The sequence below is a fragment of the Dama dama genome, chromosome 25, assembly GCF_033118175.1.
Source record: "Dama dama isolate Ldn47 chromosome 25, ASM3311817v1, whole genome shotgun sequence".
NCBI classification, from domain to species: domain Eukaryota; kingdom Metazoa; phylum Chordata; class Mammalia; order Artiodactyla; family Cervidae; genus Dama; species Dama dama.
Window position 1 is genome coordinate 31,846,701 of NC_083705.1, and position 24,220 is coordinate 31,870,920.

Genomic DNA, 24,220 nt, shown 5'->3' on the forward strand with positions numbered 1-24,220 from the left:
CCAGGTTCTAGAGCACAGGTTCAGTAGTTGTGGTGCGTGGCTTTAGTTGCTTTGCGGTAGGTGGGATCTTCCTGGAGCAGAAATCTGACCGTGTCTCCTGCGTTGGTTGGAGGATTCTTTTTTTTTTTTTTTCTTTATTAACAGACTTTTGGACTCTGTGGGAGAAGGTTGGAGGATTCTTGACCACTGAGCCGCCAGGGAAGCCCGCTGTCTTTCTTGGCTGAGACGTGAGCCTTATGGTCAGAGAGAGATTCCCACCACCCAGTCTCCCTGTGCCTGCGGCTGAGCCTCTCCAGTCGTTGAGTTGACTCTCTGGTCTCCTTGGAGGACAGTAACCCAGAAGTAGGAAGAAGAAAATTTGAGCGGGCCACATTTCTCCCTGGGGGTCTGCTCCTGTCAGCTCCTTCCCTGTTTCTCCCTTGTCTAGACTTCTGAGCAGGAGACGGCTGATTTATGTTTCCCGGGCTCCCTCCTTCCTGCTTTTCAGCTTTCCTGTTCCTACTCAAAAACAAGAACAAGAGTAGAACAATTGAAAGGCAAAAAAATCAACCCCAAGCGACACTGTTCACATCAGCGGAGGCCTCAGGCTCCTGACTTCTCTGTTTCTGGGGAAGGACACTGTCCTTTTGATGCCTTGGGGAGAGAGTTATTGCCAGATGAAGCAACTGCCTGTCTGCCTTTGGGAAGGAAGATCACTTTCACACATACACACTAAAAAAAGCAAACAAAACCAATATTCCCTGCCTTAAATGTTCTTGCATATTTTCTTTCTTCCTATCTTTCTTTTATAAATAGGAAGTGGGACCATATTGGAATACTCTTGTATAGTGTCCTTTTTTCACTTGTTAGTAGAGTGTAAGCATTTTCATGTTTTATTGAATTTTATTCTACTTGAAAGGTTTTTAAATTGAAGTGAAATCATAAAATATAAAAACATAAAAATAAACATTTTCAAGTGAAAAATTCAGTGGCCTTTAGTACATTCAGTGTTGTACAACCGCCACCTCTGTCTCCTTTCAAAATAATTTCATCATCACCAAAGAAGTCTCAAAAAAAGACAAAAGAAGACTCCATAACCATTAGGCAGTTTCTCCCCATTTCCTCCTTCCCCAACCCATGGAAACTACTGTTTCTGTGGAGTTTACCTATTCTGGATATTTCACATACATGGAATCATACAATATGTTTTTGGCTTTTTAAAATTATAGTATTTTCAAGGTTTATCCACATTGTAGCATTTTATAAGTACTTCACTTCTTTTTATATGAGTAATATTCACATATATATATGTTGTTATATAGGAATATGTATGTATTCCACTGCACACATACTTCTGCCCTCAATTTGTTTATCCGTTTCAACCTTCTGGCTATTATGAATAATACAGCAGTATAGGGAGGAAGCCAGTTCTGACCCCATGATGGAATTGTTTCTTTAACTTGCTTTTCTTTGCTTTTGCTATTATTCAGTTCAGTTGCTAAGTCACATCTGACTCTGTGACCCCATGGATTGCAACATACCAGGCTTCCCTGTCCATTTGTTATTATATCGTACAGAATGGTTTGCCTCAGAATCCTGCCCCTCTGCCTGACTGTTAAACTAATGTGCCTTTGTTCAGAACCCTGTCCACCTGTGGATGGCAGGAAGGGAGAAATTAACACATCCCTTGCCTGAGGCTTGCCATTTTAGGAGTTGTGTGCAAGATTAACGGCTTTTTTACTTTGCTTCCTCACCTCCCCCCATCTCTGATCTATAAAAGAACCTGGCATCCAGAATGCGATAAGATGGTTATTTTGAGGCGCTAGCCTGTCATCTTCTTGATCTGCTGGCTCCCTGATTAAAGTCTCTTCCTTTCCTCAACACCTCGTCTCTCAGATTCATTGGCCTGTCGTTTGGCGGCGAGCAGAGTGAGCTTGGAGTTGGTAACACTACTATGAACATCCATACATCTGTATTTGAGTACCTGTTTTCATTTCTTTTGGGTATATACAGGAGTGGAATTGCTAGTCATATGGCTTTTTGAGGAACTGCCAAACTTTTTCCACAGCAGCTGTATAGTTTTGCAATCCCATAACGAATGTACAAATACTCTAATTTCTCTACATCCTCACCAACAGTTATAGATAGATAAATTTATTGATCATAGTAGTGAGTGTGACGTGGTGCTTCACTGTGGTTTTGATTTGCATTTCCCTAATGTGTGTCATCATTTCTAATGACTGCAGAGTATTCCCTTCTATGGATGCCACAGTTTACCTGATCAGTTCTCCCCTGGTGAACAGTGAGTCCCCTCATCTTTTTCCCTTATATACTGCAGTACGCATCCTTGTGTTCTCAGTTGAAAGTGTGGACTGTGGAGTCAGACAGATAAGGTTAGGGCATAGCATCTCCATTTACTCACTGTGTGGCCTTAGGCAATTCACTTAACTTTTGAACCTCAGTTTCATCATTGGTAAGATGGGAATAAATAACAGACTTGCTTCACCAAGTGTTTCTGAGGATTATATATGAATGTACATAAAGCTCTTAACACATGGGTTTGTATGTGGTAAGCACTCAATAGATGCTGCAATCTTTGGTTTTCATCCTTGAATTCTTCTAGGTGACATTGCTAGGTCAGTAGAGGTTAGGCACATAATAAAGGGCTTTTAACACACATCGCCAAATTGTCCTTTCCAAACATTAATTGACACTCCACTACTGCATGCTAGTGCTTGTTTCTAGAACCTTCAACATTAGGAAATGTCATTTTGAAAAATTGCTAACATCTCATTATTGTTTTAAATTTGCATTTTTTATTACGAATGAGCTTGAGTATTTTGGGAGCATTTATATCTCTTTTGTGAACTGCTTGTTTTTCCTATGGGATGGCAAACATTTCTAAATTTCTGTAAGAGCCCTTTGTAGAAGGATATTAACCTAATATGGGCTTCCTTATAAACTCAGCTGATAAAGAATGCACCTGCAGTGCAGGAGATCCCAGTTTGATACCTGAGTCAGGAAGATCCCCTGGAGAAGGCTATCCACTCCAGGATTCTTGGGCTTCCCTGGTGGCTCAGGCAGTAGGAATCTGCCTGCAATGCGGGAGACCTGGGTTCGATCCCTGGGTTGGGAAGATCCCCTGGAGGAGGGCACGGCAACCCACTCCAGTATTCTTTCCTGGAGAATCCCCATGGATAAAGGAGCCAGGTGGGCTACAGTCCATGGAGTCACAAAGAGGTAGACATGACTGAGCGACTAAGCACAGCATATTAACCTAACATGGGGCTTCCCCGGTGGTGCTAGTGGTAAAGAACCTGCCTGCCAGTGCAAGAGACTTGAGACCCAGGTTCCGTGCTGAGTCAGGAAGATCCCCTGGAGGGGGCATGGCCACCTATTTCAGTATTCTTGCCTGGAAAATCCCATGGACAGGGGAACCTGGGGGCCTGTAGTCAATAGGGTTGCAAAGAGTTAGACACGACAGAAACAACTTAGCAGGCACAACCTAATATGCCTGTCATTTTGTTAAAAAATAACTCATTTTCATTTTAATTTCACATAGCTCCAGGGCATGGCTCACCACTAAAGGATCTGTAACTACCAAACTCCTGTTATTTCTCAGAAAGGATGGACAGAAGTTGTGCAAATTAGGCCTCAGTTTTCCTATCTGTGAAATGGATTGGACTTAGAAAATTGCTGTTTATTTCTAGATTTTATGAAATTTTATGATTTTATATAAGCATCTTATATGCTCAGTATATAGTATTATTCAACTTCATATTTTATATTTGTATGTAATAGTAATAAGCATAAGTATAATCACTCCCTCAATTGCTTTGGTGTGTCTTGAGACCCTCAGCAGAGGCTCTGAGTGTGTGTGTGTGTGTGTTAAAATATGTAATCATATGTTTATTTTATATGTATATGTAAAATAACATTTTCCCAGGTCACAAAAATTAAAAATTTCATGTATATGTATCAACATATACATGTTGTATTGTACTAGATGAGTTGTTTATAATTCTCTTTTAAGGAATCTTAATGATTGTATCATTGAGGGTACTGTAAATCATGGATCTTTTTGTTATTAAATAGGTAGTTAATGTAGTTAATACTACATACTCTAACTTCACCAGCAACTTGGCAAAGAGGCGGTCAGCTGAAGTTCCTGTTGCCAGTAGCCCGATGACCACAAGATGGCGGCAGAGCCAAGCCAGGGATGTGACAGTCCGTTCCTTTGGGGAGGAGCAGTCAACCACTGACCCAGGAACTGTGCTGAAGATGACTCCTGGCAAAGAGACCGTGGCTCCAGGTGAGGTAATGAAGATGCCGCAAGCCAGTTTTGAAATCTTAAAAAAAGATATAATTTTGAGAGAATCTTTGTCTTACAGAAATACCTAGTGTTGTATTTAGTCAACTGCTTTCTCTTTTTCTCCTTTTGAATAAGAAATTTCCAAAGGGGCAGGGGAAGGGGAGGACTGAAACAAAACCAAAAGAAAGTATGTTGTATTTAAATGTGATGTTAGACACAATGAGGCACCATAGTCCTGCAGATTGAGAAGAAGCCCAAATCTTTTTTAAATCAATGAAATTCTCATGTAATAGTAAGTAACAATACTGAAAATAGCTGGCTGAAGCAATAGGAGATACAGGGTTGGAGAAAGGTCATCCTTATGGCTGTCTTCTGAAAGATATTTTAAATTGAAGAGTGATTTTAATGCTAACTGTTTCAGAGGAATTTCTGGCTAATTGTTTTAGAGGAATTTCTCACTAAAGTGGCTCCCTTTTCTTTCATAGGTCCTTAATTAATTAGTTATTTTCAAATAAGACATTGCATGAGAAATTTAGAATTCTAAGAGATCATCAGACAAAATAATTTTATAATGAAGTCTATTTTATTTTCCATTTAAGTTTATACTGCATATTAATCAGAAACATTGGTTTCTCGGTGTTTTGCTGGTGGGGTTTCTTTCTTTTTGTTCCAGAAAAGTGAACACTGAGGACCCTCCCATCCTAAAAGGGATGTTTGTAGAGAGGTTCATTTGCTGTCATGCTTTGTGGACAAAATCTGAGAGGTCCAGGATTCCTTAGGCTGGTGGACGTGAACTCTTTGTTGATAGATAACTGGGATGATTGTCAGTACTAGCATTCAACTGCAACATTTTCTTTTTCATTTGAGGTTCAGAGAGCCAGCTTCTTTTCCTCTTTACTTGTCTACAAATATCACAAAACAGGCATGCATAATTTTGCAGGACAAAGAGTAAGATCTAAAACTTTGCAGAATGTTTCAGCAAAGTTGAAATTAGATTTTGGATTCCTCCTTCCTCTTAGATTTTGGATAGCCTAGAGCCCAGAGGGGTTGGGCTCTAGGAACATCAGTGACAGCTTATCCAGAACATGTTTGTCCGAATGAGAAGAGATTGTCACATGGCAAAAGGCCGAATACTTAATCCGGTTGTGCCTTGGTTCCTCTGATGAACAAGTGATATAGCAGATATTTAACTTAAGAAGATGACTTGTGAAGGTTTTCGTTGCAGTTAAAAGTCTGGTAAAGGGCTTTCTCAGTCTTGAGAAGAGAATAGACATGGATCATAACGATGCAAACAACATTGGCTCTTCCATGACAGTAACCTAGGAAGTATTTTACTAAAGTCATCTCAAACTAGTTTTACATCTTTGTGCACTAGGAAGAGGGAGAGGCAGTGTTTTGCTATAATCATGTAGTGAACATGAGTGACTGACAGGCAAGCATTCCATAGTGACTTCCTGGCAGGATGTTCACCACCTGGGCAAACCAGTTACTCTTCTCACCATCATTTTAAACTTTGAACTGTTAGTATCCATTCTTCAAATGCGCAAATGTGTTCTTTCCATGCAGAGTTAAATCATTTCTGTTGCTGCTGCTGCTGCTGCAGTTGGAGTCAGGTCTTTACTCTTGACATTTCCTCCTGGTTCTGAGACCACCGAGAGAATTTCTCACCCAGTGTTCACTCATGAACCCAGTAACCTGCCTCGACCCTGTGCCGCCCCTCCACCCCACCCCACCTAGGACTTTGGAGAGATGAGGGCCTACCTCTTTACATTCTGTTTTGTACATGCCAAGGACTGACCTCCCACCAAAGGTTTAAGAGATTATGGTGGTGGTTTAGTTGCTAAGTCGTATCCAACTCTTGTGACCCTATGGACTGTATGTAGCCTGCCAGGCTTCTCTGTCCATGGGTTTCTCCAGGCAAGAATACTGGAGTAGGTTGCCATTTCCTTCGCCAGGGCATATTCCCAACCCAGGAATCGAACTCGAGTCTCCTGCATTGCAGGCAGATTCTTTATCAACTGAGCTATTATTTTAAAAACCAAATTCAAAGCTAAATGTTTTCTGGCAGGATCCTACAAGGAACCGCTGAAGACCCCCAACAAAGGAAGTTCTGAAACCAATAACTCTGCTCTCCAGTTTGGGAAGGCTCCTTATGCACTGCAGAGAGGCTGGAAGGATAAAGTTGCTTCAAAAGGCCCGGTGGGTGAAGAGAGAAAACCAAAGATTTCTCATCTTGAGAATCTCAAACAGCTGAGTCCCAAATGTGAGATAAGAGCTGGCTTAGTTGCTCTTACAAATCAATAGGGAAAGGATGGGTTCCTGATAGGAAAAATGAGTGTATGAAGGACACTTCCAAAAAGAAACAGTGTTGTTAATTAACATAGAAAAGTGTTTAATTAGCATCAATCAAAAAACTGAAAATGAGACTAACCATCCAAAAGGTAAAGATTAAAAACAGGGGGACTTCACCAGTGGTCCAGTGGTTAAAACTCCATGCGTCCAATGCAGGGGGTGTGGGTTCAATCCCTGGTCCAGGAACTTAAGATTTTGCATGCCAAGTGGTGTGGTAAAAAAAAAATAGAATAAAATTATGCATACTATGGTATGTTTCCTCTCAGTGCAAAGTTCTGTTGTGCGGTCTTTTCCCAACTCTTTGGAAAGTGTGTGGTGATATGGTCTGCCCTTTGGCAGATTGGTTTGACTCCTCCTCTATAAGATGGTCTTTTCAATATTTCCCTTAAGTTTTGTGGGTTTTTTTTAAAAATTTCTCTACGAAGTTAACAGTTATTTTAAGGATCTTATTGATTATGATTCTAATATCATAGTCCACCCTAAATCCTTTGCACACATTAAATATCAATGGCATGTTTTTAGGTTTATCGAATCCAGTGAAGAGCCTCTGAAGGAATCAATGTTTCATTTAGAAAACTGAACTAGGAATATTATAAATTCTCAATTTAGGCATAGTTAGTCATTTGGTGTGTGCTTCCTGTGTTTGGCATATGTGTTTTGCTTGAGGAACAATAAAATATTGTGAATGTGAAACTTAATTGTTTGAACTCATACGCAGTTGAAAACAACTGTATTAGAGCAAGTCTCCTGCGGTGCTTTGCTGCTGGGTGGGGCTTCCCTGGTGGCTCAGAGGGTAAGGAGTCTGCTCGCAGTGTGGGAGGCCCGGCTTCAGTCCCTGGGTTGGGAAGATCCCCTGGAGGAGGAAATGGCAAAACACTCTAGTACTCTTGCCTGGAAAATCCCATGGATGGAGGAGCCTGACAGGCTACAGTCCATGGGGTCGTAAAGAGTCAGACACGACTGAGTGACTTCACTTGCTATTTGCTTGCTGCTGGGTAAGGGTAAGATGGCGAGGGAGTTGTGTTGAGGAAACTATGTGTGCTGTTGAACTCATGCCCAGGCCAGGCTGTTAGCACCACTGTCCCTTCCACCCTCTACTGGTGACTGGAGGTTTTACTGCCCTGACTTCCAGGACTTCCCTTTTCCTTCCCCTTGGGCTGTCTGGCAACTGGTAGCAGCAAAGTTGGTGGCTCTGTTGGTGGGGTCATGATGGTGTGGACAAGTTACCATCATTACAGCAATTGTTATCCAGCCTGAACATCATCCCAGTTTCACTGGAGAACCTGGGCAGGGGATAATGGAAGCTGTTTCACTACTTTATGTAGAGCATTTGTTGTCATGACTAATTGGGAGTCCAACAGCAGCAAAAATGGTGCAGAGGTAAAGCGAGGTCTTTCACCTTGGCGGTGGACAGGTGTCTTCCTGTGGTCCTCAGAGGTCATCCAGAGGGTATTTCCACAGTGAGAGCTGAATAGCTATGGAGATGTTCAAAACTCTCATACCCAGCCAGCTGTATGCCAAGTTGCTCATTAAAGTAATAGTAGATCTCACCTAATGAAGAGTACCCCTGGGTGCATGGAGCACACGCACACTATCTGGGCAATGCCTTGGTCTTTGTTATCCCTACGGGATTCTGAAGAATGAATCTGTGAAGGGTTACACTGAGCTACCGGCCAGCAGGGCATTTAGAAATGGTATTTTATACCAGTGCTCCTCAAACAGGGGTGATTTTGCTCCCCACAGAGCATCTGACATGTCTGAAGATAGTTTTGATGATCAGAAGCCAGGGGGAAGGTATCTGGTAGACCACAACAGTGCATTATTTGCCCATATTTCTGTGGTTGTGAAACTCTACTTTATATTTAATTTTTCTACTTTGAATACCTAAACATCCATGATTTATTGACTGGCAGTGCCTATTATATGACATAATATCTGGGAAGAAAGCCAAAATATCAAAGTGATGCTTGGTGGAGAGACTTCTGTCTGAATTATTGTGAGTCAGTGATTACATGTATCATTGAGAAGGAGGAAAAAAAGAATCTTCTCTGTTTTGACTGTTCACTATTATATTTCTAGAATAAGTACTTTTCTTTCCCCTTTTTACTAATTTGCCTCTTTGTTTTTGATCAAAGTTAGATGTAAGAAAGGGGCTTCCCAGGTGACTCTAATGGTAAAGAACTCGCCAGCCAATGGAGGTAGATATAAGAGATACAGGTTTAATCCCTGAGTCGGGAAAATCCCCTGGAGGAGGGCATGGCAACCCACTCCAGAATTCTTGCCTGGAGAATCCCATGGACAGAGAAGCCTGGCGGGCTGCAGTCTGTAGCGTTGCACAGAGCTGAACAGGACTGAAGCAACTTAGCAAGCATGCACAGATGTAAGAATGTCAGGAGGGCTCATTGTATACTTGCCCAGAGAAACAGCAACCTGATTTTTGTGCTCGTGGAAATTTAGACAATTGGCTTAACCTCTATGTGAGTTGATGTTCCCATTTCTGATGGGAAAGGGGGTTAGTGGAAAAGGACCTTTAAGATGACTAGTTTAATCCCCCTACCACGAGAAACTAATACAACATTCTAAAGCTATTTTGTTGTTGTTTAGTCACTCAGTCGTGTCTGACTCTTTGTGACCCTATCGACTGTAGCCCACCAGGCTTCTCTGTCCATGAAATTCTCCAAGCAAGAATACTGGAGTGGGTTGCTGTTTCCTTCTCCAGGGGATCTTTCTTACCCAGGGATTGAATGTGTGTCTCTTGCGTCTCTTGAACTGGCAGGCAAATTCTTTACCACTGTGCCACTGGGGAAGCCCATAAAGCAATTATACTTAAATAAAAATTAATTAAAAAAAGAAATAATATATCAGTAAAATGTTCGGTACTGGGTTCATTACACAGTGGTTATCTAGGTTTTGACAATGTGTAGTCTTTAAATTTTCCAGTGAATTATCAGTTTTACTTTTACACCATGTAACACACCTGAGATGTACACAGATGTTTCTGAATAAGTATTCTCTTTGTGTTTGTTTTCAGAAATGCTTAAATCAGCTATTTTCAACCCAGAACATGGCTCAGCAGGTTAATGGGAGCATGCAGCTCTGTGAGAGAGCCCAATGCACTTGGAAAGGTATGGGCCAAAGATTTCCCGTCTGTCCCGCTTTCCCACCCTCCTCTCTCCCTGCCTCCTTCATTTCTTTCTTATCTTAAAATATATAATTTTTACATTAGAACAAAAATCAGCATAAAGTTTGGATAATTCTCATAATCCTCTGTCTTAACTATCCTGACCCCTATACCTCATTTCCTAGAGGCAACCACCTTAGCTCTGCCAGCTATGCCCCCTGGTATTTACATCTAGTTTCTAAATAACATTTGTAAACTCTTAATTTATTTTTTTACAATTTTAGACTTAATCACAACTTTCTAGCATAGTAAGAACTTAGTTCTCCTCCTGTTTCATTCATTTCTCTCAGTCTATTTGTATTACACTTTAACAAAGTAAAATTAGTATTTAATATTTATATCATATTCAGTTCAGTTCAGTCGCTCAATCGTGTCCGACTGTTTGTGACCCCATGAATCGCAGCACGCCAGGCCTCCGTGTCCATCACCAACTCCCGAAGTTTACCCAAACCCATGTCCGTCGAGTCAGTGATGCCATCCAGCCATCTCATCCTCCGTCGTCCCCTTCTCCTCCTGCCCCCAATCCCTCCCAGCATCAGGGCCTTTTCCAGTGAGTCAACTCTTTACATGAGGTGGCCAAAGTATTGGAGTTTTAGCTTTAGCATCAGTGCTTCCAGTGAACACCCAGGACTGATCTCCTTTATAAGCCAAATAGTGTACTCTATCTGTACCTCTCTTCTAGTTTAATTCTTTGTTTTTCCTAGAATTAAAAAGTTGCTTTCTCTTTTCATTTATTAGCTACCTATGAAATTATGATTGTGTTCCCTAAATGCTCCCATGCTTTGTTCCATAGCCATCAATAACCTTTTCCACGTACCTGTCCACATGGGTTGTTGTTTTCCTTGGTGGCCTCCTACCCAGAACCTGCTGAATAGGCCACTCTCTTGGTCAGTCCCACGGCTGTAATTCTGGGACTTCTCTCTGATGCTAGATCCACTGTTTCCTGGCAGCCATGTTGTGCTCTTTCTGGGTTTGCTGGTCTGAAAGTGTGCTTATTCCACTTTTACACATGATTCATAGTTTGGCTGGCTACAGATGCTAGTCTTACTCAGAACTTTGTGGAAAAGGTATTGCTTTATTGTTTCCCAGCACCCATTGTTGCTGCTGAGGCAGTCATATATTGTGACTTCCTACCCTTTCTATGCCACCTACTTTTTCTCTCTGAATACATATAGAAAAATATTTATTGTTACTGTTTTAAAATTTCATGATGATAAAGGTTCATGTATGTTAAAAAAAAAACCTCGCTGTAAATGACAAACTCACTAGTGGATCTTTCAGTCTTGGACACCTGTATCTTTTAATTATTGGAAAGTTTCTTGAATTATTCTTTAGTAATTTCTTCATCTTTGTTTCTTTTTTTCTTTCTTTCTGAGATGTTGGCTATAATTGTTGCTCCTTGTGGATTGATTCTCTTATTTTCTTCTATTCTATTTTTCATCTCATTTTCTTTCCTTCTACTTCTAGGTGGTTACCTCATTCTGTGTACTAGCCTTGCCATTTAAATTTCTTATTTTGGCTATCTTAGTTTTAATTTTAGAATTTCTTGGACACCATCAGGCCTATCTCTCTCGCCTCATCTCCTCCCTCCCCTTGCCTCCTTCCTGTCTCCCTCCGTCATTTCTTTCCTCTCCGTCCTCCCTCCCCCTTCTTTCCTTCCTTCCTTCTCTCTTTCCAGCATCCTGTTCATGCTTCATGTATACACTACTTTCTCTTATTTCTCTGAAAAATTTCATATAGAGCTTGGAAGTATTGCTGTTCTTCCTGAACTGTCTTTCTTTGCTTAGCTCTTCCCACAGTAGTTTTGGTTTCACTCTTTCAGAATTAAAGCTTTCTGAAATGTGTGGTGTTCTGGAAATAGAACTAAAGAATTGTGGGCTACTAAAATCTGTATAACAGTTTTCACACAGTCTATCTTTGCTCATGCTCTTGAGTTAAGAGGTTGTCATTTTTCGTTTATTCAGAGAATAAACACCTGGTTTCTTTTGATGTGTGTACATGTGTGTATGGGTGTGTGTGCAGGGTGTGTGTGCGTGAACTTCACATCTTTCAACCAGCTCATCTCTTTCTAAACTTTTGCTGTGTCTCTGAGCCCTGACCCCTTGTGGGGTTTCTGCAAGACAAATCAGCTTGCTTTTCTTTACCATGCCCCCTCTATAGGCACTCGAGTTTCATTTTTCATGTTCTTCCTGGTCAGTTATCAAACCTTTACCCATTTTGCAGAAAATTATTGCAATCTCTTCTTACTGCTCTTTTCACTCCCATACTCTTTGTTCTTATATCTCCACACTTTAAAAAGTCATTAGCTGTCATTCTGGTGAAGTTGAAAATAGGAGGCAGAGGAAGTACACTTATGTGACCTTTCCTCTGACTTGACTGCAAATCTATTGCTCTGCTTTAGAGAGATCATTGGTGGTGACACTGAAGAAGATTTGAAAGGGAGAGCTGTTGGAAGCAGAGACTAATTGAAAGGAACGTTATATGTAGGGCTCTATTCTTAATTCTCTCAAGGAGATTTAAAATATGAAATGGATTCCACATAGGCCAGATAACTAATCTTAGGAAAATGGATCACTGGGAAAAGTTTTATCCAGATACTGTGCATGTAAAGTATTTATGCCTTGTCTATATTTGATAAGACTCTGAAACCTCACAGTGGACACCGCCTGTGACTTGTAAGTATACTTGTTGAACCCAGTGGGCACGTCCTGTGACTTGTAAATATACCTATTGGACCCAAAGCTAGTACAAATCTTTGGGTGGTGATGTCATGAGTGCGTCAGGGAAGATCTGCAGCCATGCAGTGGAGAGATACTGCTCCTGTGGCAGTTTCTAGAAGGTCTTCCTTCCATTCTTTATTTAATACTCCCCATGTCATTTCCCCTGCATTCCACGTGTTCTCCTTCTTACTTCCCCTTTCCATCTTGGAAGTCTTTTTGTCATTCATGAAATTGTTATCATGGTTGGAAAATAATTGATTAGGAGTCTACCTCTGTGAGAGAAACTTAAGAGAACCAATGGCTCAATTAATTCATAAATGCCAAGGAGACTTGCCTGTTACATTTCACTCTGGGAGAAGATAACTTTGTGCATGCGTGCTTTTCATGCCTCTGTTTCCCGGCAGTATAAAGGGGACAAATAGTTAGATCATAAAAATAGGCACAAAAGTTGAAGGCTGGCTGAATATTCTTTTGGGTGGTTTGGGAATATACAGTTGGATGAATGAGTGAATCATATCCTTTCCTTCTTTATTCTTTTCCTTATAATCGTATTTTCTTAAAAGCAAAATAAAATATCTGGGGACATGTCTTACCTTATCTCTCCCACTTTCCTCTGATCTGATCAGTAACAAGTTCAAGTTTCTGTAACATGCTGAATATTTGATGTAGAACAGAAATTATATGATGTATGTGTGCTTATTTGCCCAGTCATGTCCAACTCTTTGTGACCTCATCGACTGTAGCCCACCAGGCTCCTCTGTCCATGGGATTCTCCAGGCAAGAATACTGGAGTGGGTAGCCATTCCCTTCTCCAGAAGATCTTCCTGACCCAGGAATCAAACTTGGGTCTCCTGCATTGCAGGCATATTCTTTACCACTAGTGCCACCTATATTCCATAAAAGCAGAGAGAATATACCTATGTTATTTTGATCCTAGGAGATCTATCTACCTCTGTGTATGTATGTGTGTATTAATCTCTCTATCCATCCTGTTTTTTTAGAGAAGTTTTGAATTCACAGCAAAATTGAACAGAAAATACAGCGTTCTTGTGTATACCTTGCCCCAATATATGCACAGCTTTCCCCATGATCAACATCCCACACTGGATTAGTACATTTGTTATCATTGATGAACCTCACTGACACCACTATTATCATCCAAAGTCTATCGTTTATACTAGGGTTCACACTTGGTGTTGTATATTCTATGGATTTTGACAAATGTGTAATGATACGTATCCACCATTATAACAGCAGATAGATGTTAATGTTCTAAAAATCTTTTATACTTCACCTATTCATCTCTCCCTCTTCCTCTAACCCTGGCAAACTTTTCAGTTTCCATAGTTTTACTTTTCCTAGAATGTCATTTAGTTGGAATCATACAGTATGTAGCCTTTTCAGATAGGATTCTTCCACTTAGTAGTATGCATTTAAGTGTCCTCTGTGTCTTCTTATGGCTTGACAGCTCATTTCTTTCTAGCACTAAATGATATTCTATTGTCTGGATGTACCACAGTTTCTTTAGGCATTCACCTATTTGAAGACATGTTGGTTGCTTCCAAGTTTTGGCAATTATGAATGAAGCTACTATAAATATCTGTGTAAAGGTTTCTCTGTGGACATAAACTTTCTACTCACTTGAGTAAATATCAAGGTGTGCAGTTGCTGGATTATATAAGAGCATATTTAGTTTCGTATGAAACTGCCCAACTGTCTTCCAAAGTGGCTGTATCATTTTGCATTCTCACCAGCAATGAATTAAAGCTCCTGTTGTTCCACATCCTTGCCAGAATTTGGTGGTGGTCAGTGTTTCAGATTTTGGCTGTTCTAACAGATGTGTAGTGGTATCTCATGGTTTTAACTTGCAATTCTCTAATAAATATAATGAAAAAGATGTTGAACATCTTTTCTTATGCTTATTTACCACCTGTCTTCGTGAGGTGTTCAGTTATTTTGCCCATTTTAAAATTCAAATTTTTGTTTTTTTTTTGTTGTTGAGGTTTAAGAGTTACTTTGTATATTTTGGGTAAGAGTCCTTTATCACATATGTCTTTTGCAAATTTTTTTTCAGTCTGTGGTTTATCTTCTCACTCTTTAGGCATGTCTTGTGGAGAGCAGAAGTTTCTAACTTTAATGAAGTCCAGCATATCAGTGATTTCTTTCATGGATCATGCTTTTCGTATTATATTTAAAAAGTCACTGCCAGAGAACTCCCTGGTGGTCCAGTGGGTAGGACTCAGAACTTTCACTGCCATGGACCTGAGTTCAATCCCTGGTTGGGGAACTAAGATCCTTTAACCTGTGCAGCATGGCAAAAGAAAAAACATCATTCTGAGGAGATCTAGATTTTTTCCTGTATTATTTTCTAGGAATTTTAGAGCTTTGTGTTTTACTTTTAGGTCTACAATCTATTTTGAGTTAATTTTTGAGTTCTGTGGGTTTTTTTTAAACTTTTTATTTTCTATTGGCATATAGTTGATTAACATTGTTGTGATAGTATCAGGTGGGTCACGAGGAACTCAGTGACACATATGGATATACATGTATCCATTCTCCACCAACAGGTCTGTGTTTAGATACATTTTTTTAAATTGAGGCAGAGTTGACTCGCAACTTTGTTAGTTTCAGGTGTACAGCAAAGTGATTCAGTTATTTTTTTCCAGATTGTCTGTGGATATTCAGTTTTTCCAACACCATTTGTTGAAAAAACTAGTTTTCTCGATCTTATTGCCTTTGCTCCTTTGTCAGAGATCAGTTGACTCTATTTTTGTGGGTCCATTTCTGGGATCTCTATTCTCTTCCACTAATATACTTGTTCTTTTGCAAATACTACACTATCTTGATTGCTGTTATTCAGTCGCCAAGTTGTGTCCAGCTCTTCACGACTTCATGGACTGCAGCATACCAGGCTTCCCTGTCCCTCATCATCTCCTGGGGTTTGCCCAAGTTCATGTCCATTGAATCAGTGATGCCTTGATTACTGTAGCTTTTTCATGAGTCTTAAAGTCAGATAGTGGAGGTCCTTCAGCTTGGATCTTCTCCTTCAATGTTGTGTTGACTCTTTTCCATATACACTTTAAAACCAGCTTGGCAATGTTCACACAGTAACTTGCTGGGATTGTAACTGGTAGAGCATTGTGTATATAAATCAAAGTGGGAAGAGCTAATGTTAATAATACTGAGTCTTGTTATCCATGTACATGAAATATCTCGTCATTTATTTAGCTTTTTTTTTTGATTAGAGTTTTGTAGTTTTCCCTCATACAGATCTTGTACATATTTTGTTGAATCTATATTTAAGTATTTCATTTGGGGGGACTTATGTAAATGGTATTGTGCTTTTAATTTAAAGTTCCAGTAGCTTGTTGCTAGTATATAAGAAAGTAATTGACTTTTGTATATTAATCTTATATCTTTTTATAATCACCCATTAGTTCCAGAAGTTTTTTGTTGATTATTTGGGTATTACTATTTTAAAAAAACATAGAATTTTATATTAGCTTCAGGTATGCAACATTAATGATATATTTGTATATATTACAAAATGATCACTACAATAAATCTAGTTTACAACTGTCACCAGATATAGTGACAGAATTTTTTTCTTGTGATGAGAACTTTTACGCTGTACTTTTTAAGCAGCTTTCAACATGCTGTACATTAAATTCTCATGATTTATTTATTTTCTAACAGTTTGTACTTGATTTTTTTGAACCTTTATTGGCAGTGCTTGAGTACATATTTCTAGTAACCTTGTAATTCTCACAATTGCAGGTTTTCATAGTTAGCACTAAGTCTATGAGTAACACTCTGGCTTCTTGGTGTGGCATTGTGATGCTCTTATTCATTTATCAGAAGCTATGTGGTCATAGGGACCACAAGTCAGCTGGGTGGGCTCATTTCCTGTTGATCATGTCATTCTCACTTTGATGCAAGCCAGGTGGTTGGAAAGATGAAAAGGCAGTGGCTTGTGGTTTAGACTTAGTGGGGTCTTTTGATGAGAAGTAAAACTGAACACACGATATAACCTTAAATTCAGATAGTCATGGGTAACACTAGCCTAAAGTAACTGTGTGCTCTAGTACAAAAACAGTGAGAGAAAGAGTAAAAATCAATAAATCAACAGTTTTATTGACAAAGACTCAGGGCAGAGCTTAGGTCTATTAGAGAATTGTTGATATTATAGACACATGGATACATGAACATTACTTTGGTCTTAAAATCTCAAGTGACAGAACAAATATTCAAAGCATGATGTAGTGTCTCTGTGTGCTCCCCACAAGTTCTGTCATTACATTTAGGTCTGGTACTCATGTGCTTTTTATTAGAAATGTCATTGGATATATTTTTTTAAAGTATTTAAATAAATACTGAAGTCTCTTTCTTCCTTTCCTTCCCCTGCAGCTTATAATTCAATTTTATCATGATGACCACTTTCTTGTTCACTCCAGTATCTCTTAATCTTGCAAAGATTATTATTTTGTTTTCAGGATTATAGTGTAGAACTGTTTGTTTCTTGCAGGCTGCAGTGATGGAGTCAGAGATGAATACTTCCAAAGATTTGGTGATATAAACTATTCTATACTCCAACCAGAGGCGAAGATTCATCTTACAGGTCTTCGAAATGACTATTGTATGTTATTTAGATCATCAATTAAAACATTGAAATGACAAAATGTATCCTGTGCTGTAGCATAAACTTGAAATTTGATTCTGGAAGAAGCAAATGGCCTTGTGCCTCATGCTTAAACGGTGTACCATCCAAATATGTTTAATATTGTGAGTTTTTCATTGTAGAATTTTCATGTTCAGAAATGGGCATTGTTTGTCTTGGTGAGGCACAAGAAACACACATTTTTACTGTAATAAAATGAATTATATAAATGATGACCTACTCTTATGCTTATATTTTAAACATGGATAAATCTTACCAGTAAACAACCATATTGGCTGTCTGTCCCTAGTTTCTTGTTATGTCTCTAGCTTGCGATCTAGTTGGGAAGATGAGACTAACCCACATTGAACTGCTGCCAACATGCCAATATAGAGTATAAACAGTAAATTGTGGGGTATAAGGAGCGGTAAGACTATATATAGTTTGGTGATCTTTGGAGTTGTCTGGAAAGACTTTGTGGAGATACTAAGACTTGAGATGGGTCTTCAAAAGATGGGTAGGCTTGGAGGAGTGGAAAAGAGAAGACAGCATTTTTAGCAATGTTGGCAACATGAACAAAGGCAGGATGTTGGTAATTAATGATAATCAATGGCAGTGAGGAGGATACTTTGGGGAGTGGGGAATAGGGGTTGATGCAGATTATAGAGAAATTTCAAAGTCTGAAGCAGATTTTTAGATTTGTTGTGGGAATTCTCAACTAGGCGAAACATCAAAGGAAAATTCACGGCAGAGTATGCAGAATGCATTTAGTAGGAGAGTTACGAAAAAATAAGGGACTATTCTCTGCATGAGGAAAAATATATGGGAGGAGGGATAAATTTAAGATTATTCCAAGTTTTGAAGCAGTGATGTCACCAAGAAGACAAGTTAGCAGGAAAAATGGTATGAGGAGGGAAGACTTTTCTTGCAGTATTACATTTGAGGGAACAGTGAGACATTTAAGAGTTTCTGGGAAATCATTATAAATGAGGTTGGTGAAAGAGGGGAAAGGCTGGAGTGTAGGTCAGATGACTATATTTGAAGCTGACAGCCAGGGTGAGCTCTTCTGGTGAGGGAGAAAGAGCAGAGGGATGAGGTTTGGTTCTGTGGTATGTTTGCAGAGAGGAACGAGTAGGAAAAACACAAAATCATTAAAGGGAACAGTTCCCCTATCATTCTTCTCCTATACCTCCTTCTCTAAGAGAATTTCTTGCCATGACTAATGAAAACTGAAGAATTCATTTCAAGAGATGTTTAAAAAGCACACCACTCATATTAAAAAGCAAACAAAAACCTTTTTTCCCCACTTCCCCTTCAGGCCATAACCCCTTTTGTCTCCCTTTGACAGCAAAACCTGTCAAAAGATGTCTATAATTCACAATTTGTTATTTTCTCTCCCCATTTTGTTTTTAATCCTTGTTAGTCAGTCCTTAAATCTCACCATTCCATTGAAACTGTTCTTTGTAACATCACCCCAAATTCTTCACTGCTAAATCTCACAGTCACTTTTTGGAGCTCATTTACTTAACTCTGTCAACCACATTTGAGGCAATTGGTCACTCTTTCTTTCTTTCTTTTTTTTTTTTTTGCTGATTTCCCTCCTCTTCTGTCTCTTGGCCTCTTAAATTTCAAAGTGCACTAAGTCTCGTTCCTTGGACATCTTTTCTTTCCGATTTCTACATTAGTTGATCTGTTGGCTTTCTGGCTATATCTCCTTGTATCATGTTTTTAGTTATTACTTTAGGGACTGCAATGCAGTCTAAATTTTCTCAGTCTACCTAGAATTACTGCTGCATATTTCACACAACATGTAAAAATCTTGCAGTCATGTGTTTCCTCAACTCTCAGCTTTTTTGGGAGAGTCACTTTAGTTGTCTATGTTTTAAATTTACATGCATTGAAAACTTAACCATTGTTAAAAGTTTTAGTTTAAAAAGCCATATATATTTGTGTGAGGGAAAAATGGTCCTTATATTTACCCAAATATTTACCAATTATAACATTCCCCTCCATTCCCAAAGAGCCAAATGTTCCTCTTATATAACTTACTTTCAGTAAAAAAACCTTCTGTTAGTATTTGCAGATCAGGTCTCTTACTGAAGGCTTCTCTTACCCTTATTGTGATATATTTGCCTGATATAGAATTCTGGCTTGCCAGATATATTTTCAGCATTTTAAAGATGTTACACTGACTTTTGGTCTCTATGGTTTCTGGGGAGCACTCATATGAAACCTTGTTCTCTTGTTTCCAAGACCAATTACATATATGTTAGATACGTTGTCTGCCTACAGTGCGGGAAACCCAGGTTCAATCCCCTGGGTCGGGAAGATCTCCTAGAGAAGGAATAGCAACCCATTCCAGTATTCTCACCTGGAAAATCCCATGGACAGAGGAGCCTGGTAGGCTACAGCCCATGGGGTTGCAGAGTTGGACACGACTGAGCGTCTTATTCCACCAATCCCTGAGGTTCTGTCCATTTCTTAAAAAATTTTTTCCTCCATGTTTTTTAGATTGAATAATATGAGTTTTCCTTGTACTTACACACTTTGGGGTTAGGCTGAGGTGTGTGTGGGTTCATACACTCACAGAAAAGAGGATGCTTTTCTGTGGTCCTCTCCCCTCCCAGGCTTTCTCCTCACACTTTGGCCACCTTGAGCTCCTTTCTCTGATTTCTTTGACCAGAAACAAGGTAGGCTTTCTATTAGAGTTCGAACTACTGCTGTTATTCTATGATTGGGGCTTACCCTCAGTGTAAAGCTAAGTAAGGAGAAGAGTGGAAAACTCACCCCTGGGTGGATTGCCTCCCCAAGTTTTCACTTCCCTAACTTGGTTTACCTGCTTTTGCCTATTTTCCAGAGTTCTCAGGTGTTTGTTTGTTTTTCGAATTTTGTTTAGAGTTTGTAGTTTGCATTGGTGGGAGAGATGAGCTATAGGGAGCTTAGACTGCTCTGATGGAACTGGTGAGATTCATAGTTTCATACTGATGTGTATCAATCAGGATAGGAGTTTCTGTCTTGTAAGAAATAAGATTAGGTATGGCTTAGTATGTGGTCATGCAGATATGGTTTCTCTGAGCACTCATGTAATTCTTAGAGTGTAAGATAGAGAATACTAAGAACTTCCAGGTATCATAAATAAGCCAGAGACCACCTCTTCTAGATTTACTGTAGTTAGGTTGTCTTTTGGTTAGAAATGGTAGTGGCAACTCTCATCTGTATATTCTAGGTCCAAGGATGTCTCCATAAGAATTATGTGCTTTTAAACTTTAATGATCTGTTAGATGAAATCCATGTATTACTTATAATGGTAGATTAAACTGCCAAGTTTTCTAAATGCCTCTAAATAAGTATATAAGAGCATAAATGATAAGCATTATTGCTTATCTTGATATAAGCTTTATTGTATATCTTGATGTAAGATTCTATTCCAGCTTTCATTTTTGAACTTCTAATAATCTGATTGGATCCATGATTCTGTTTTTCAACTGACCGTGGGGAAATTATTAATCTTTCTCCTCTACCTATAAGTAAAGTTGTTTTGTTTGAAAATATTTTTATTTGGCTGTATGATCACCCCAATCTGAAATGCTTTCTTATAGATCTGAATATCCTGGACTGGAATTTTCAAAATCTTGTTGCCATAGCCCTTGGATCTTCCGTATACATCTGGAAAGGGGATAATCACAACAGAATTGAAAATATATACTTAAGTCTCACTTGTAACTATATATCTTCTGTGTCCTGGATTAAAGAGGGAACCTGCCTGGCAGTTGGCACCAGTGAGGGAGAAGTACAGGTACTGGACAGCTTTTTCTTTCTCATAATGTATTCTGTATAGTTGCTAGATAACTAAGGTTGACTTTTTTAAAGCTTTTTTTTTTTTTAATATGGACCAGTTTTAAAATCTTTATTGAATTTGGTACAGCATTGCTTCTGTTTTATGTTTTGTTTCTTTGGCTGCAAGGCATATGGGGTCTAAGCCCCCTGACCAGGGATCAAACCCATACCTTCTCCATTGGGAGGCGAAGTCTTAACCACTGGACCACCGGGGAGGTCCCTAAGATTGACTTTTAATAACAGGTTTGATAAAATAAAGAAACTTATAGTAGATGTGGTGCTTGAAGCTATGGGGAGTAAGAGGTTATGCCATTCTGGGTCTTCCCTGAATGCTGTTTAATGAGGATATAGGGATACTCTGCTTTGTTTTTTTACAGAATCTTTCTTTGTGTCACATTTCCTTTTATCCCCTCATTTTTTTCTCTCAAACTAAAGGTGGGCTTATGAGAGCCCCAGTTTTTAGAACTTTGGAGAGAAGTCCTAAAACTGAAATAGATATCCTTCCAGTCCTCCTTTCTTACCGAAAGCCAAAATCAGGAGTTACTTAAAAGTAGTTAATTTTTTTCTAAATTAGCTATCTAAAATGGGAGCTTAGCAAGTTTCTATCAATCTATCTTATTTCTCATGTGTTATTATTATTGTTTATTAGCAACAGATAAACAATGTTGCTTGGGTGCCCAATGACTTTGGAGGGCCACAGATGGCTCTACTGTTTTTTCATCTCTGTAATGATCCTATGAGGGTCATGTCATGATTTCTTCTTATGCCAAAGTTCTCATTCCTAATATGGGTTACAATATTTTTTATAGCTGGCAGGAAAGGAGTCTCTTAGCAATAAATGGAATTCCTGACTCTAGAAATTGTGTAGGCCCTCAAATTTTATTTGTTGATAACTGTAGGTGGATTTCCAGCTTTGGAATTCCCATGGTTTGAAGGAACTAGAAGTGTCAAACAGTGATTCTCAACTTTTTGCAGCTGACTGAATTCACCTAAGGAACTTTAAAGTAAATGCTGTATGCCCAGGCTCTTACTCCCACCATTGAATCAGAATATCTAGCACCCAAACTCTGCTCCCTAGATGATCCAAATATGCAGACAGCATTGAAAACTGCTTTAGGGTTAGAGGTGCTGAACTTTCACTTAGCACAAGAGCTGGCTGTATCAACACTAACTGGCTATTAGCTCTTTGAGAAGATTGTGGGTTGTGAAAATGCTACATAACCATGCTTTTTCATTTTTTTTTCAGTTATGGGATGTGGTCACTAAAAAGCGACTGAGAAATATGCTTGGCCATTTATCAGTAGTTGGGGCTCTAAGCTGGAATCATTATATCCTCAGCAGGTGAGAAGCATCTTATTGGAACCAATTACGTTTGCATCACCAACTGATTACAGGTGAACAGAACTATAAAATTTGAAACCAAAACCAAAGTAAAACCAGACAGACATGATTAGTAACAGTCACGATCCTGCCATAGCTGTCAGCTGTTCAGACCTGGTGATGTAAGTGGTCCAGGGGCCACATGTTCCATGGTGGCTCCGTGTCTGCAGCGTGTGCTCGTACTGGGATTGTGAGGCTCAAGATTTACAGGTGAAATGATTATTAAAGTAAAATGTAAAACTTTGTTTAAGCAGAAAGTTTCTCTGTAACAAGTAATACTTGATAGAGGGATATTTTGTTGAAATCAGTATTTATTGATGTCAGTATCACTTATGGGGAATATGTTAAGCTCTCTGGGGGCATAATTCCAATTCACAGACCCACAGAGGTTAGAGCTGGAAGGAAGGAACCTCATAGAATAACCAGTTCAGTGATTCTCAAACTTGACCATGTGTCAGAATGGCCTGGAATGCTCTTCAAAACCCAGATTGCTGCCCTTTCTCTGAGAATTTGAGATTCAGTAGGTCTGATGTTGGGCTGACAATACACATTTCTAATTTCTCAAGTGATGTTGATGCTTCCTCACTTTTGAGAACTAGTGATTTAGTTGTCTAACTACTTCTTTTTGACTAGAAAAGTTAAGTGACTTGTCCCTGTGAGCCTACATAATCAATCTAAATATTTATTTAATAAGTCATACATCTTCATACTGTGTTTCTTAAATAAAACTCAAAGCCTTCTATAATTTCTTTCAGTAGCTCAGACGTAAATTGAGATTTCAAAACTTTGTGATTATAGCCATACTTAAAACTACTTACGCAAAATGCCCTTATAAAGGAATAAATATTTACCCTGAGGCGTTGTTGCAGCCAAGTCAATTCTACACTTGGGTTCCTTTTACAATCTACACTGGGTAAGTTTAGTTTCATTATCCATGAGGAATATGAACAAATATTTTCTTAGAATAATAGCAGCTAAAGCGTCTTCCTGTAATGCGGGAGAGCTGGGTTCGATCCCTGGATCGGGAAGATCCCCTGGAGAAGGAAATGGCAACCCACTCCAGTACTCTTGCCTGGAAAATCCCATGGATGGAGGAGCTTGGTAGGTACAGTCTTTGGGGTTGCAAAGAGTTGGACACGAGTAAGCGACTTCACTTTCAAAATGTTTGGAGTACTCTGTGCTAACTCTTGATGTGTATAACTGTATTTTAATCCCTGCAATAATACTACAAAGTGGTTTGTATCCCTCGTACCCTCTTTTTTTGAGGAGTAAACTGTGACAGCTGCCTGAGGTCACATGGTTAGCATAAGGGGAAGAGTCATGTTTTGAACCAGGTGGTCTGGCTGCAGAGTCTGTGTAGTTCATCAGAATGCTATTCAGGGCTGAGCCTAAGTAGTTTTTTAGGAATCTGACACTGGACTTTGAGAAATTTCAAGAAATAATTGTAGGCACTTATTTACTTTCTCTGTGGAGAAAACTAGTGCAGAAATCATTATCAGTATCATTCATTATCTTTGAGTGATAGGACCTTTATCATCATTTGGATTCAAATCACTTAGAGTAGAGACATTATCCAGTGATTTTGAATCATATTGCAGTTTGTTGTGACTTTCAGACAGTTTTATAATCTTTTTAGATGATAGTAGAATGAACAAGTACATCTGCAGATTACTAGAAAAAGGAAACAATACATTTCTATGTCTAACAGATATATGGTATATACACCATTTCATTGAGATAACATGAGGTATTGAATTCCAGAAAAGTAATATTTCCTGTGTCCAATACATAAACTACTATCT

The 24,220-nt window shown here is 39.1% G+C and overlaps 1 protein-coding gene across 1 annotated transcript in view; it reads left to right on the forward strand.

The window, feature by feature from the left end:
* Positions 1 to 24,220, forward strand: part of CDC20B (cell division cycle 20B) — a 60,815-nt gene that overhangs the window by 22,581 nt on the left and 14,014 nt on the right. Inside the window, exons 3-8 of the mRNA XM_061129494.1 lie at positions 4,079 to 4,291; positions 6,360 to 6,490; positions 9,675 to 9,768; positions 17,070 to 17,180; positions 20,801 to 20,997; positions 22,285 to 22,379. Of these exons, the coding sequence (XP_060985477.1) occupies positions 4,079 to 4,291; positions 6,360 to 6,490; positions 9,675 to 9,768; positions 17,070 to 17,180; positions 20,801 to 20,997; positions 22,285 to 22,379 (841 nt within the window). The remainder of the gene's footprint in view (positions 1 to 4,078; positions 4,292 to 6,359; positions 6,491 to 9,674; positions 9,769 to 17,069; positions 17,181 to 20,800; positions 20,998 to 22,284; positions 22,380 to 24,220) is intronic.